General features: G+C 49.4%; 2 protein-coding genes across 6 annotated transcripts in view; one reads left to right on the top strand and one right to left on the bottom strand.

Annotated features, from left to right (window-relative positions):
* Nucleotides 1-13,513, bottom strand: part of PKD1L2 (polycystin 1 like 2) — a 101,719-nt gene extending 88,206 nt beyond the window's left edge. Inside the window, exons 1-3 of one of the 2 annotated variants that reach the window (XM_084959471.1) lie at nucleotides 8,426-8,676; nucleotides 6,271-6,456; nucleotides 1,789-1,899 (exon numbers count right to left, since the gene is read on the bottom strand). Coding sequence is in view for 1 of the 2 variants with exons in the window: in XM_084959469.1 (XP_084815595.1) it covers nucleotides 11,430-11,730 (301 nt within the window). In the remaining variant the exon portion in view is untranslated. Of the gene's footprint in view, nucleotides 1-1,788; nucleotides 1,900-6,270; nucleotides 6,457-8,425; nucleotides 8,677-11,429 lie in introns of those variants that run through there. The other variant, XM_084959469.1, reaches the window with a different exon arrangement.
* Nucleotides 1-14,083, top strand: part of BCO1 (beta-carotene oxygenase 1) — a 176,915-nt gene that overhangs the window by 110,552 nt on the left and 52,280 nt on the right. For 2 of the 4 annotated variants that reach the window (XR_014804786.1, XM_084958113.1), the window contains 3 exons: nucleotides 4,531-4,644; nucleotides 5,099-5,214; nucleotides 6,317-6,467. The exons of 1 other annotated variant lie outside the window; for it this stretch is intronic. The gene's annotated coding sequence lies outside the window, so the exon portion shown is untranslated. The remainder of the gene's footprint in view (nucleotides 1-4,530; nucleotides 4,645-5,098; nucleotides 5,215-6,316; nucleotides 6,468-14,083) is intronic. One more of the 4 variants, XM_084958114.1, reaches the window with a different exon arrangement.

Genomic DNA, 14,083 nt, shown 5'->3' with positions numbered 1-14,083 from the left:
GACAGGGGCATAATGTGGTGTCACAGCCTGAGGGAAATTGGCACTCAGACACTGTTAGTTGGAATGAAATTGACACAGCCACTTTGGAGGGTAATTTGGCCACATCTATTAACATTTAACATGCGTGTGACCCAGCATTTCCCCTCCGAGGGCTGGCGCCTCTAAAAATAATGCCAGGTGCATGTTGTGATGTATGCGCAAGAGAGCACTGCAGAGGGAGGCACCACTGCGAAAACTCAGAAGCAACCCAGAGGTGCATCAGGAGGGGAACTGGTGAAATGAATTTTGAGACAGTGGATACTGTGATCATTAAAAGAATAAGTTAGTGACGGGAGAGATGTCAGGATATATTATTAAGAGAAAAAAAATGAGTTGTAGACTAACATATTTAACTTGTTCATATTTTTATAGAAATACACGTCTATACATACCTACACAGCCATGTCTAAAAAAACACTTTAAAAAGCAGGAAAGAATTTATTCTAAATGTTAATAGTAATCATTTTTTTTTTTTTTTTTGGTCTTTTTAGGGCTGCACCCAAGGCATATGGAAGTTCCCAGGCAAGGGGTCAGATCAGAGCTGTAGCTGCTGGCCTACACCACAGCCACAGCAACACCAGATCCTTAACCCACTGAGCGAGGCCAGGGATTTAACCCACGTCCTCATGGATACTAGTTGTGTTCGTTAACCACTGAGTCATGACAGAAACTCCAATAAGTAGTTTTGTTGTTTTTGTTTTTGTTTTTGTCTTTTTTGCCTTTTCTAGGGCCACTTCTGTGGCATATGGAGGTTCCCAGGCTAGGGGTCTAATTGGAGCTGCAGCTGCCGGCCTACACCACAGCCACAGCAACGCCAGATCCAAGCTGTGTCTGCAATCTACACCACAGCTCAGGGCAACACTGGATCCTTAACCCACTGAGCAAGGCCAGGGATTGAACCCACAACCTCATGGTTCCTAGTTGGATTCGTTAACCACTGAGCCATGATGGGAACTCCCAATAAGTAGTAATTCTTTATGAGGGATAGGATTGAAAATTTTGAAGGTAGGGGTTCTTCCTTCTTGATTTATAAAACTCTCTCTCTTTTTTTTTTTTTTTTTTTTTTTTTGTCTTTTTAGGGTCACACTCAGGGCATATGTAGGTTCCCAGGCTAGGGGTCAAATCAGAGCTGCAGCTGTTGGCCTACACCACAGCCACAGCAGCTCGGGATCTGAGCTGCGTCTGTGACCTACACCACAGCCCATGGCACCACCAGATTCTTAACCCACTGAGTGAGGCCAGGGATCAAACCTGCATCCTCTTGGATTCTAGTTGGGTTCGTTACCACTGAGCCATGATGATAACTCCCTATAAAACTCTGATAAATTGTCATAATTTGGGTTATTTTTATGGTTTTCAAGATTTGCATTCTAAAATGATAGTCTATGGGAAGGGCAGTAGTTGAGAGGGTGTGGGATGTGGGATTCCTTCCAATCAAGTAAGTTTGGTTTCATCTGTTATTAAGTCGCCCCATGAAATTTAATTTAAGGGGGTCCCAAGGTTAAATTTTTTTTTTTAACTTCTAGCTTGATGTCGCATTTTCACAACTGGACCTCAATGGTTTTACCTTGAGGCTAAGCTGGGAGTCGGGGGAGGGGTGTTAGGCTTCAGGGCAGCAGTCTGGCCTGAGAAGCTCTCTTAGCACAGCAGACCTGCCCCGTGGATGGCTGCTCCCTCTGCACCGAGGGGCGCTGTATGTGCATGAAGATAAGCAGGGGATTCCCACAGCCAGGCAAGTTGGGGACTCACCTTCCCGGCACTGGTGCTGCACCCACAGGTAGCTGCCCCGGCCGGGACACAGGTCTCCAAAGTAGGTCCCATCTGCTGCCACCTGGCAGGCCTGCAGCCCCTGGCACTGGCCTGGGAGGCACCCACATCCCAGCGGAAGCAGAAACAATGGAAAAGACATAAAGGGATAGGTTCAGACAGAGATGAATGCCCTTGAATTCACTCCCCCCCTACCCCAACCAGTACCTGCTGGCACCTCCTGCAGACCAGACCTAGCACCTGTGCTGGGGGGAGGAAGAAGCAGGATTCCTGCCCTCGAGTAGCTCAGGGTCCAGCACAGTGGTTCTCAAACTCTAGAATGCTCCAGAAGCCCTGGGGGTCTTGTGAAGACACAGACTTCCCAATTCTGATTCAGTACATTTAGAAGGAAGCTTGAAAATTTGCTTTTCCAACAGGCTTCCAGGTGATGTCAGTTCTCCTGGCCCAGGGGCCCCATCTTGAGAGCCAGTGGTCCAGGGGCATCAGGTCAGATGGCCTGAAGTAGAAACCTACATCCTGAGAACTGGCAAAGAGGGGACAGGATTATGAATCCTATGTCTGCCAGGGGCACCAGGTGCCCTCAGGAGGGAGGGGTGTGGAAAGCCCAGACCAGAAACTTCAGGGTCATCCCAGCACCTCTCTCTCTGCCCATGTAGCCGTGAGAGATGCCTACAGAGAGGCCTGGAGAGGGGACACAGCCCTGGCTCCTCGTTGGCTGTGCCCTGCACCTCCTCACCTCCCTGGTTCTCTTTCACCTGTTTGAAATCCACGTTTGTTCCAGAGTTTGGCATATTTAAGTGTTCTTGTCTTGTCTGATAGCCTAGCCAGCAAGCCCCAGCCCATCCTCACATGCTCTCCTGGCCGATGACTCCATGATCTACATCTCATTCGGCCCTCCCTTGAGTTCCTTCCTATACGTCCAGACACATAGCGTCTCCACTTGGATGTCACAGGGTACCCCAGGCCCCTTGCAACCTGAAAGGAGGTCTTAATCTCTGACTTGGTCTCAAGCGTGTGCCCCCAAAAGGTATATCGAAGGCCTACCCCCTCGTACCTATGAATGTGACTTTATCTGGAAATAAGATCTTTGCAAACGCAGTCAGGTTAAGACAAGGTTACCAGGGTGAGCCCTTCATCCCACAGGGCTGGTGTCCTTTGGACAGAGACGGGGTGTGTGAAGTTGGAAGCAGAGACTGGATCTATCAGCATCTGTGGCCCAGCCTTGCCCACAAATAGCAGAAGCTATGAGGCAAGGAAGGGCACCCCTCTGCAGCTTTCAGAGGTGGCGAGGTCCAGCTGACACTTTGATTTTGAGCTCGGCCTCCAGACTGCAAGAGAATATGTTTCTTTTGTTTTAAGCCACCCAGTTTGTGGTACTTGGTTTAAGGCAGCCTTAGGACACAAATACCATCTCCCTCTTCCCCTTTCCTCACGCTGCTTCTCTGCCAGCTCTCCTCTCAGGGCCAGGTCACCCTGGACTCCCACTGTTGACAGGTCCCACCAGTGCCTCCTTCTGTCTCTGGAGTCGGTCCGTCTCTTCACCTGCATTGCCCTGGTCTGCGCCTCCAGCCTCTCTCACCTGGGTTTCTGGCATCAGCTTCCCTTGTCTTCCGGCCCCAGCATCAGTCTGGACTCACAGCAGCCTGGGGGTGTCTTTAAAATACACCTGGCCATGTCCCTCCCCTGCTTAAAACCCTCCAGGGCTTCCCCACCCCCAGGGTTGTAGTCTGGGTTCCTCGGATGCTTGTGACCCACCTCTACCTGTGCTGGAGCCATGCTGAGCATGCTGCAGTCCCCTTCACCTGCCACGCCCTTTCTCCCCCATGGGACTTGTGTGGGCACTTCCATCTCCCCAGAACACCCTCCCCATTCACCCAACTGTCCTTTTCCTGCATAACCCTGGCCAGACCTTCAGGTGCCAGCTTAGATCTCACCTCCTCTGGCCAGTTGGCCAGTCCTTCGACCATTGGCCTGCGGATCTACCCTCACCCCACTGGGTTTCCAGATTGTAGGGAGCTGCATTTTCCAAACTCCCCTGCGCACTGGCTTCCAAGTAAGCTTGGCCACTGACAGGTGCTGGTGGAAGATTGGATGCAGTATATTAGCTCCTAAGGGCTGCCGTAACAAATTACCCAACAATCAGAGGTATAAAAGAGCACACATTTATTATCTCACAGTTCTGGAGGTCAGGGGTCTGGGTAGGCTCTGCTAGGCTCTGCTCAGGGGTCACAGGGCTGGAATCATGGTGTCGGCAAGACTGAGTTTTCTCTCTGGAGGCTCTGGGGAGGAATCTACTTGCAATCTCATTCTCGCTGTTGGCTGAATTCAGTTCCCTGGGGCTCTTGAACTGAGGTCCCATTTCTTTTCTCACTGACAGCGGGGACCCTCTAAGCTCCTAGGCCTCTCTCCAGTCCTTCCCTGTGGCCCCCTGGATCTCAGAGCCAGCAAGGACCTATCAGGTCTCACACTTGAACCATCTACCCGAGTGCTCTTCCACTTCCAGCCAGAGAAAATTCTTTGCTTGGCGGGGATCACGTGACTAGGTTGTGCCAGGATAATCTCTGTATTTTAAGATGAGCAACCATAATGACATCTGCAAAGACCTCTGTGCCATGTAACCTAACATATTCACGGGCAGGTATTCTTATCATACCCTCACTTCCAGGGATGAGGGTGGGAATTTGGGGTTCCTAATTCTGCCTGCCACCCTCTCTCTCACTGCAGCTCCTCGGTAGCTCCAGCTCCCTCTGGCCAGGCTCTCCCTCTGTGTCCTTGCTCCTACAGGCCACCTCCATCATCCTTCCAGCACCTTCTGGATGGCCCTGACTTCTGGTTTTGGTAAGACATCCCCTGCAGTTGTCTCTCCTGCCCTTCAGCATGGTAGTGGCTTCTGCTGCTGCCAGTTTGCATTTGCATGGTCATCCCCTGTTGGGCTTCTTGGCACCTCTCTGACTTGGGCCATCCATTCCCTGCATTTAATTCCCTCTGTTGAAAGTCCTAGCGGGATTTCTGTTTCCCGGTTTGCTACACCCCTCAATATGCGTTCTGTGCTCTGCTATGTGCATCCACAGCACAAGGCTACAATCTCCAAGAGAGAGGTAATCTTTGTTCTGCTTTGGTTTTTTTTTTTTTTTTTTTTTTTTTGTCTACTGCTCCTTCTCCAGCACACAGAATAGTACCTGATACATAGCAGGTACAAAATGAGTTTTGCTTGAGTAAATAAGCAGCGCCTTTGTTCCCTTTGTGTAACACTGTTAGGTGATTGCCATATTTGTATGTGTCCCCTCATTAGACTGTGACCTCTTTGAAGAACTAGATTGTGTTTGATTCATCTTTGCATCTGAAGAGCCAAGATAGTGCATGGCTCAGTGCTGGTGCTCAGTGTGTGCTGGCAAATTCATCAGATGGGTGAGTGATTGTGGTACAAAAAGATCCCCTGGGGCTCCGCCCAGATCTTCTCTCCAACCTTCCCCAAAGGATGCAGGGCTCCCCTCCAGTGTGCTCTCTGGGTGTGGCTACAAGGTGCAGAAACTTGCACCTGGGCCTTTGAGGAAAACGGCCGCTGAGCTCCATCAGTGCCTCTGTGAGGGGGGCACAGCCATCAGCCCATCCTGCCTGGGCCTTTCTTCCTTGGTGGGGCCACAGCCTCAGGAAGGCTGGGGCAATAAGGCCAGTCGGAGTGAGCCACCTAGCTGATTTCCTCCCTCCTCGTCTGCTCTAAGGGGAGCAGGGACAACGTGGGGCGGACGTGGGGGGAGAGGAACAAGCTGTTTCCAAGGGAAAATCCTTGTCACCAGACAGACCTGGTTCAGAGTCAGATTTAATCTGCTTTAGAACAAGGCCCTAGAGAAACTCTCCCCCATGAAGGGGAGCTACTGGTTGGGGGCAGGGGGCAGTCAGGGGTTTGTTTCGGGATTATTCACAATAGCCAGCATTAAGTAACAGTCCACACATCTCTCAACAGAAGGAGAGACAAACTAGGGTGTGGTTATACCATAGATGAAACAAACTGGTACCTGTATCAAGGCGGATGATATATAATGTAACGTACTCATTTCTGTCAGCAGAGAATTTTAATCAAGTAAGGCATAAGGTTAAGATTTGACACAGATGTGTAGTGGGTCCATGGGAGTGCACTGAAATATTTTTTATTCCTGTTTTATACGTTTAAAGTATTTTAAAACGTTAAAAATTTAAATTAAAAAAAGAAAGCAACGTTTCTTGCACCTGGTTGGGGTGGGGAGCAAAACGCCCACCTTTCCCATCAAGTGGGTTTGATGGCAGGTGAAGGGGGAGCCACGGCCCCCTTGCTCCCCTACTTGGTGCTGTGGGCAGAGACTGGCTGGTTTTCCTATATTTCGGAGATCCAAGGTCAGATGGTCCCATCCTTCCAAACCCCTTTGCTGGGCACAGGACACCGGGAGGTGCACTTGCACCCGGAGCTACAGAGCCCTTGGGTCCTACCTGCCACTTCATCCTTGACGCTGACCCAGCTGCATGCCTCCTCCAGGTATGAGGGGTGCCCGGCGTCCTTAGTGCAATAATGGGGAGTCTGGCGGCCATAGAAAGCATCCTGGATCTGGATGACATCCCCCGAGCCGCAGTGCATGGTCGCATTGAGGCCCTCGCAGGCCAGGGTCTGACCGACACCTGTGGCAAAGGTAAGCCAACGCCTTAGGGGGCCTCATGGTCATGGGTGGGCAGGTGCCTGGGTGATGGGGAGTGGAGGGGTCTCGGGGGTCAGAAGCATGAGGCGCAGGGTCACAGTGGGAGCTGACTCAGCAGAGGTGAGAAATATAACGTGGTGGGCAGGAGCATGGCTCAGGAGCCAGACTGCCACGCTCTGACCGCTTGGCCTTCTGCCAGTTACTTGGGGGAGTCAGTGGGGCACCTCATCACGTTGTAGGAAGGGTTAAATGAATCTGCACTTGTAGGTTAAGGGCTGTAAAATTGGCAACTGTTATTGTGCCTTTTTCAAGTACCTTCCTTGAGCCTTATCTGAAAACAATGTCTGGCACATAATAGATGCTAAACAAGCATTTGTTGAATGAATGAGTGATTTTACGAGTCTTCATACCAGTCCTATTGTATTGTTATCCTCCCCACTGGTAACATCGGGCTCTGCCGGGTCCATGGGCTGAGACCCCACCCCAGCCTAGCTCCTGGCACATGGTCCACTTTCAGTAAAGATTTGTTGAACAAGAGTGACCTGGCTCAGGTATGCACAGCAGAAAGTGGGAAATAGTGGCTTTAAACTCAGGCCCATCTGCCTGGTGCGAGTGCCACAGGGCAGGGGTTGAGACCAAAACCTATGCTCATTTCCTATGGTTGCTGTCACAAAGGACCACAACCTTTGTGGCTTAAACAACACAAATCTATCTTCTTACAGTTATGGTCGAAAGTTCCAAATGGGCCCTATTAGGCAGGGTTGGTTCCTTCTGGAGAAGAAAAATCTATTCCCAGGCCTTTTCCAGCTGTTAGAGGCTCCCACATTCTTTGCATTGTGGCCCCTTCCTCTGCCTTCAACGCCAGCAGCACAGCATCTCCCAGTCTCTCTCTCTCATCTTTAAGCCTCATCTCTGTTACTTCCCAGCTGCATGGCCTTGGGTAAGGAACTTCCCCTTTCTGAGCCTCACCTTTTCTTAGCTTTACAATGGGCCTGCAATAGAATACAGGAGGTGCTTCTATTGTGTGATAAGTCAGTGCACGCAGGACTGCGAGCTCAGCACCCGGGAGTCCTGCTTGATATACATTAGCTCTTCCTAGTGTCACACTAGTGCCAGAGGCTGCAGGGCCCTAGGGGCTGCTGGTGCTGGGACAGGCTGCACTGGGGTGGGGAAAGGAGTAGTGGGGGACGTTTTGGTAAGAAGCAAGGGAAGATTCATAACCCACAGGCCCCCTAAGCTTCTGAGTTTGCAGAATCAGCCAGGCCAGGGGAGTTAAAGACATGCCCGGGGAAGGAGAGTGGGGGCCCCTGTAAGTGTTCAAACCCAGAAAAGGGCCTGGGAGCCAAAGTCTCCAGGGAGAGGCTTAGAGCCAGGGATGGGGCTGGGCCCAGGAAGCCCAGAAGCTTGAGGGGCAGGGGATCCTGGGGTAGCTCAGCTCCAAGACCAGGCCCCACATGGTAGCCAGGACCATGGGTCACTCCTGTGAGGACCCGTAAACTCAGTCTCAGGAAGGGGCTCCCAGGGCCCTCAAAGGAGGTCAACCATGGGCAGCAGCTGCAAAGGGCAGAAGAGCAAAGCACGGGGTAATTCAGGAGCTGGGATGGGATATGGGCATGAGGGGCTCAAAGCAAGGGAGCAGGAGTCAAGAGGGAGTGAGACCACCTCTCCCTTCATGGGAAGACTGGAGAGGGAGCGGAGAGAGGGCCGAGCATGTCCCTCCAATGCGGGTCAAGAGGGGGAAAGACAGAGGAGACAGGGGAGACTTGCGGGGAGGTAGGTGGACAGGGAAGAATGAGATGGGGGCTGGAGAGACAAAGAGCATCTCACAGAGACCCTGGGCATTTAGAGGGATAGAGATACGGAGAGAGATGGAGGAAGAGACCCAGAGAGACAGAGTCAAAGAGAGACAGAAAGTCAGAAAGAGGGAGATTCCACGGCCGAGGCCCGCTCACCAAACTCGCAGATGAAGGCGAACTCCTGTGTGCAGTTGTCCGAGGCCACCCACCCAAAGGAAGTGTCTCTCCCCATGTAGCCGCAGAGCTTGGGAGCAGAAGCATCCTGCCCTTGGCGCCAGTGGCTGTAGCTCACGTTTGAGGTGTCCAGCCAGATCGCGGGCCCTGGGATGGGAACATGACCACCAGGACTTGGAGATGTCCTCCTGATCCTGGTGAGCACAGGGCTCGCGCAGCCCCCCTCCTCGTGTGCAGTGGGTGTGCAGTCCGTGCGGACAGGCTGGAGGCCTCTTGTTCCTGAGCCAGCGAAGGGGTGTTGCCTAGCCATTATCCTCCAACAGAAGACCTCCACCTGCAGTCCCGGGTGCAGCCCCAGAGCCTTCCAAGGCAGTTCAGTTACATAAACGAGACACTTCCGGCAGTGTCCAACCATAGTCTGAAACAAGAGCACGGAAGTATGCCTCGGTGGCAAAGATGCTCCCGAGAGAAGCAGGGGCCCTTGGCAGTTCTATTTGCAGCACTGAGTTAAAATGGAAGCAGTGTTCATGACTTCAGTACTCTTTATAGCCTTGAATACACTGATGCGACTCTTGAAGAGGTGTGTGTGTGTGTGTGATACACAGGTATTTCAAGGACACCAGAGATCTAGAAGACACTGAATATCAACTATTTGCTGTGGAGTTCCCGTTGTGGCTCAGCAGGTTAAGAACCTGACTAGTGTCCACAAGGATGTGAATTCGATCCCTGGCCTCACTCAGTGGGTTAAGGATCTGGTGTTGCCTTGAGCTGCAATGCAGCATAGGTCACAGATGCAGCTCAGATCTGGCATTGCTGTGGCTGTGATGAAGGCTTGCAGCTGAACCTCCATATGCCACAAGTGCATCCCTAAAAAGAAAAAAAATTTACTGTGAAGATTCAAAAATACATTTGTCATTTTTTTTTTAAAGGAAAGGAAATCCATACATAGGGTTTAAAAATTCAAACAGTGCCAAAGGGTATAAAATGAAAACATCTTCCCTTTTCCAATCTATGGACAACTCCCATAATTGTTATGTTTCTTGCAGATTGTTCCAGGATGAATTTTGTCCATTTGTCAGCACTTAGAAGTGCCTGACATCTAGTTACACAATTGCTGTTGTACTGCACACAGCCAGGACAGCCCTTGCGTCTTAAATAACATCAAACGTTGGAGGATGGGACATAGCCTACTCAGATTTACCCTGTTTGCTGTAACACCCATGCAGTGTCCGTTGGAGATTTTTTTTCTTGGCTTTTTTTCAGGGCTGCACCCATGGCAAATGGAGGTTCCCAGGCTAGGGGTGGAATCGGAGCCATAAGTGCTGGCCTACGCCGCAGCCACAGCCAAGGCCAGATCCAAGCCTCGTCTGCGACCTACACCACAGCTCATGGCAATGCTGGATCCTTAACCCACTAAGCGAGGCCAGGGATTGAACCTGCGTCCTCATGGAGACTAGTCAGATTCAGTTCCTCTGAGCCACCATGGGAACTCCCCTTGGAGATTTTAAATAGACACACTCCTTTAAGTGCATGTGGATGAACATTTGATATACAGAAACCTGCAATTTCTGTATCTTCAAAGCAAGAAACCATTCAATAGATGTTGCCTGAAGACACATTTCAGAATTCAAACCCTTTGGCTTGTGTTTCCTAAAATGACCTTCCCTGGCTCTTCCTTTGTTCAAGCTTTTCCGTCCATGCTGACACTTGTCTGCAGGTGCTCAGCCCAGACCAAGCTACTCATTTCTAAAACCTAGCAGCCTCTGTGGGGCAACACAAGGGGGCAGGACTCTGCATCATCCCGAGCAAGTCATGTCCTCTCTCTGGACTTGTTTTCCTCATCCATCAAGTAAGAGTAGCAGCACCTACAGATGCCAGGAAAACAACGATGGCCAGCATACAGCTCCTTCCTTTGAAGAGCTCATCGCCTGGGGAAAGACACCTGAAAACTTAAGTCAGGCTAAAAGTCCTAAAGGTGTGCGCGAGGTCCTCCAGGTGCAAGGAGAAGGACTCACCTGAATGTGCTGGGTTTGGAGGGAGGACCCCTCCCTGAGGAAAGGATGAGGTGTCTAATGGGAATTGAGCTGTGCTGAGCCCTTGACCCACTTTAGTTTTTTGTTTTGTTTTGTTTTTGTTTTTTTGTTTGTTTGTTTGTCTTTTCTAGGGCTGCTCCCGCTCCCGTGGCATATGGAGATTCCCAGGCTAGGGGTCTAATCGGAGCTGTAGCCACCGGCCTATACCACAGCCACAGCAACACGGCATCCGAGCTGCGTCTACAACCTACACCACAGTTCACGGCAATGCTGGATCCTTAACCCATTGAGCAAGGCCAGTAATCGAACCCGCAACCTCATGGTTCCTAGTCGGATTCATTAACCACTGTGCCACGATGGGAACTCGACCCACTTTAGTTTTATAACAAGTGGGGAAAGGACATGTGGAAGCACTTCGAAAATAGCGTAGTCACTATTCCCTGAGACCCAGTTTTCTCATCTGTAACATAGGGACCACATAACAACTCATCAGTTGTGAGAAGAATTCAGTGTGAAAGTGGATGTAAAGCACTCAGCACCCAGCACTATTCTAGCAAGAACTGAAGAAGTCATAGCTAGTCTTAGGCACATACAAAGAAACGGTCATTTTGGAGTTCCCACTGTGGTACAATGGATTAAAGATCTGGCATTGTCTCTGTGGTGGCTTGGATCACTGCTGAGGCACAGGTTCAGTCCCTGGCCTGGGAAATTCCATAGGCCTTGGGTACAGCCAAAAAAAAAATATATATATCATTTCAGGAGTGTCGGCTATGTGCCCGTTTCTGTGCAAGGAACTGCACAAGAATTTTTTTATTTGGTCCACAAGACAATCAAAAGGGAGCCTTACCATGAGAATTGAGACATAGTGATTTTTTCCATGGAGTTCTGGGTAAGAAGCTATGGTGAGAATCACAGCTACAAATTCCCCATAAAACAAATATCACAGCACCTACCTTGCGTGGTTGCCTTCTGAGCCAAATTCCCTGTGAGTCCGATCCACCATTCCCTGTCTTGGGAAATGTGCTTCTGCAGAAATTGCTGGGTGCTTTCATCACGAATAAAGACCAAATGGCCTCCTTGGCCCTCACACCAGCTCTGGGCACCATAGAAGGTGCGGCCGAGAGGCACAAATTCATAGCAAGCATCTCTGAAACCCACTTGGTTCTCAGAGCAGGAATTGTCATGCTCTGGCTTAGCAGTGATGGCCCTAAACCTCAGAGCAAGCCCCACGAGGATCAAGGTCAAGGCACTCATCCTTGAACCACCACTGGCATGTCTGGGTAGAGCTAGCTCTCAGGTCCTTCATATGCTGGTGCCTTCACAACTAACTGCCATCCATCTTCCCTTCTCTTTCTGTATCACATAATAGCAACTAACCTCTTACTTCAGAGACAAAAGATTCAGGATGAATGTGTTTGCATTTTTGCTTCTTCCGGCTCTTTGTTCGTTGCCAGTTCCAAATCCAATTAATTTGCAAAATGGTCTTGTAGAGAAAGATAAAGTTGCTGTATCACTTGTCTGCCTGTCATCGAGTCAACTGTTAGCGTCTGATAAAAATTCCTTGTTATTGGTTTTGTGTTGTGACCTTTGGGGGCTAAATGTCTCATGAGACGCCTTAGCTTGTGGGAAGTATGTGATAAAAGAAAAATGGCAGGAACGCTAGAGTTATGGTGCAGTGAAGAGAGCACGTTGTGCCCATACCCAAGCCCATTGTCTGGAGCGGCTGCTGTGCCCACTTGATAATCACATTCTCCCCAGCAGGGCTCCCATCCTAATGGAGATATTTTTCTACTCTCTGCCTCATCACATTACCACTCATTCCTGTTTGAGCATAAAAAATTGCCTACAAAATTCATGTGGTATCATCATGAAAACAAGCCTTTAAAACTTCAAACTTGCCCACCCTCACCCACTGCCTAACCTTCTGACAGAGGGTCCATGATCAGTGGATCAAGTTCAAACCTCTTGGCTTTGTATTCAAATCCCTGAATGAACTCGTCTCTGACAGTGTTTCCCCACAGACCCCCAAAATGTAGAGGAGCAGCCTCTCTCACCGATTGTTGATGGAGGCATCAGTTGGAACGATCCCGGTCGAGGGCAATATGATGATAGCTCTCAAAATTTAAAAAGAAAAAAAAAGAAAAAAGAAAAAGCTCTATAATGGAGCAGTTTCATTTCTAGGAATTTCACGGGCAGATGAATGCAGACATATGTAAAACATCCTGTGTCTGAGGTTATTCATTGCAGAATTTTGTAAGAAAGAAAGATTAGAAACAACCTAAACATCCCTTAATAGAGAACTGGTTAGTCAAACGTGGTACATCCTACATACCCACTAAAAAAGAATGTGTTTTTTGTATACAAGTTTGAAAGAATCCTCAAGTTTTGGGCTAGTACTGAAAGAAGAGTGTGAAACATTGTTGATGATGCAGTCCCATTTACACGAAACCCATGTGCGTATTTATTCGTACGTGTGTAATATATCTCATAAAGGACACATGAAAGACTGGCAGTAGTGATGGCCCAGGGCGGGAGAGTGGGGACGAGGCAGGGGGAGACAGAGACAGGCGTGATATTTTTCGTCACGTTGACCACCTTTTTTGAGACTTCCACTTTGTACCACGTGAGTGTATTACCTCTTCCAAAATTACAAATTCTTTTTTTTAAAAAAAAAATCTCACAGGTCCATCATTCCCCCACAAGCTCAAAAGTCACAGCTTGGATTACAATTATAATTATATCCTATCATAATTCATTGGGGGTGACCTTCCTTCGTGTCTCTGTATATTTGTCTGTGCTATTCCTTCTGCCACGAGCCCCCTTCTCCCGGGGCCTTCCGTGATCATCCTTGAGCTGATCTGTGATCTGTTCCAAGATACTTCCTTAATGAACCTTGTAGAACTTGCCTCATATAATATGCCTCTCTCCTCTGAGTTTCTTTTTTTAAATAAAAGGTTGATTAAGATATAATTCATGGAGTTCCCGTCATGGCTCAGCGGAAACAAATTTGACTGGCATCCATGAGGGCACAAGTTCGATTCCTGGCCTCACTCAGTGGGTTAAGGATCCAGTGTTGCCATGAGTTGTGGTGTAGGTCATAGTCGTGGTTCGGATCTGGCATTTCTGTGGCTGTGGTGTATCCCAGTGGCTACAGCTCCCATTTGACCCCTAGCCTGGGAACCTCCATATGCTGTGGGTATGGCCCTAAAAAGACTATATATATGTATATTCACACACCATACAATTCACCCATTTAAAATATACATCCACAGGAGTTCCTGTCATGGCTCAGTGGTTAACAAATCCACCTAGGAACCATGAGGTTGTGGGTTCTATCCCTGGCCTCGCTCAGTGAGTTAAGGATCTGGCATTGCCGTGAGCTGTGGTGTAGGTCACAGACATGGCTCGGATCCCGCATTGCTGTGGCTGTGGCGTAGGCTGACGGCTGCAGCTCCAATTAGACCCCTAAGCTGGGAACCTTCATATGCCTCGGGTGTGGCCTTAGAAAAAACAAAATAACCCCCCCCCCAAGAAATATATATATGTATCTATCTCCACAGTTTTTGGTATATTCACAAGGTTGTACAACCATCAGCACAATCAATGT

Source organism: Sus scrofa, chromosome 6 (genome assembly GCF_054392235.1).
Source record: "Sus scrofa isolate SSC_HxYL_T2T_F1_AM1 chromosome 6, Sscrofa_HxYL_maternal_Yorkshire_Landrace_v2.0, whole genome shotgun sequence".
NCBI lineage: Eukaryota > Metazoa > Chordata > Mammalia > Artiodactyla > Suidae > Sus > Sus scrofa.
The sequence above is the reverse complement of the archived record's forward strand: the minus strand, read 5'-3'. Positions and strand labels throughout refer to the sequence as shown.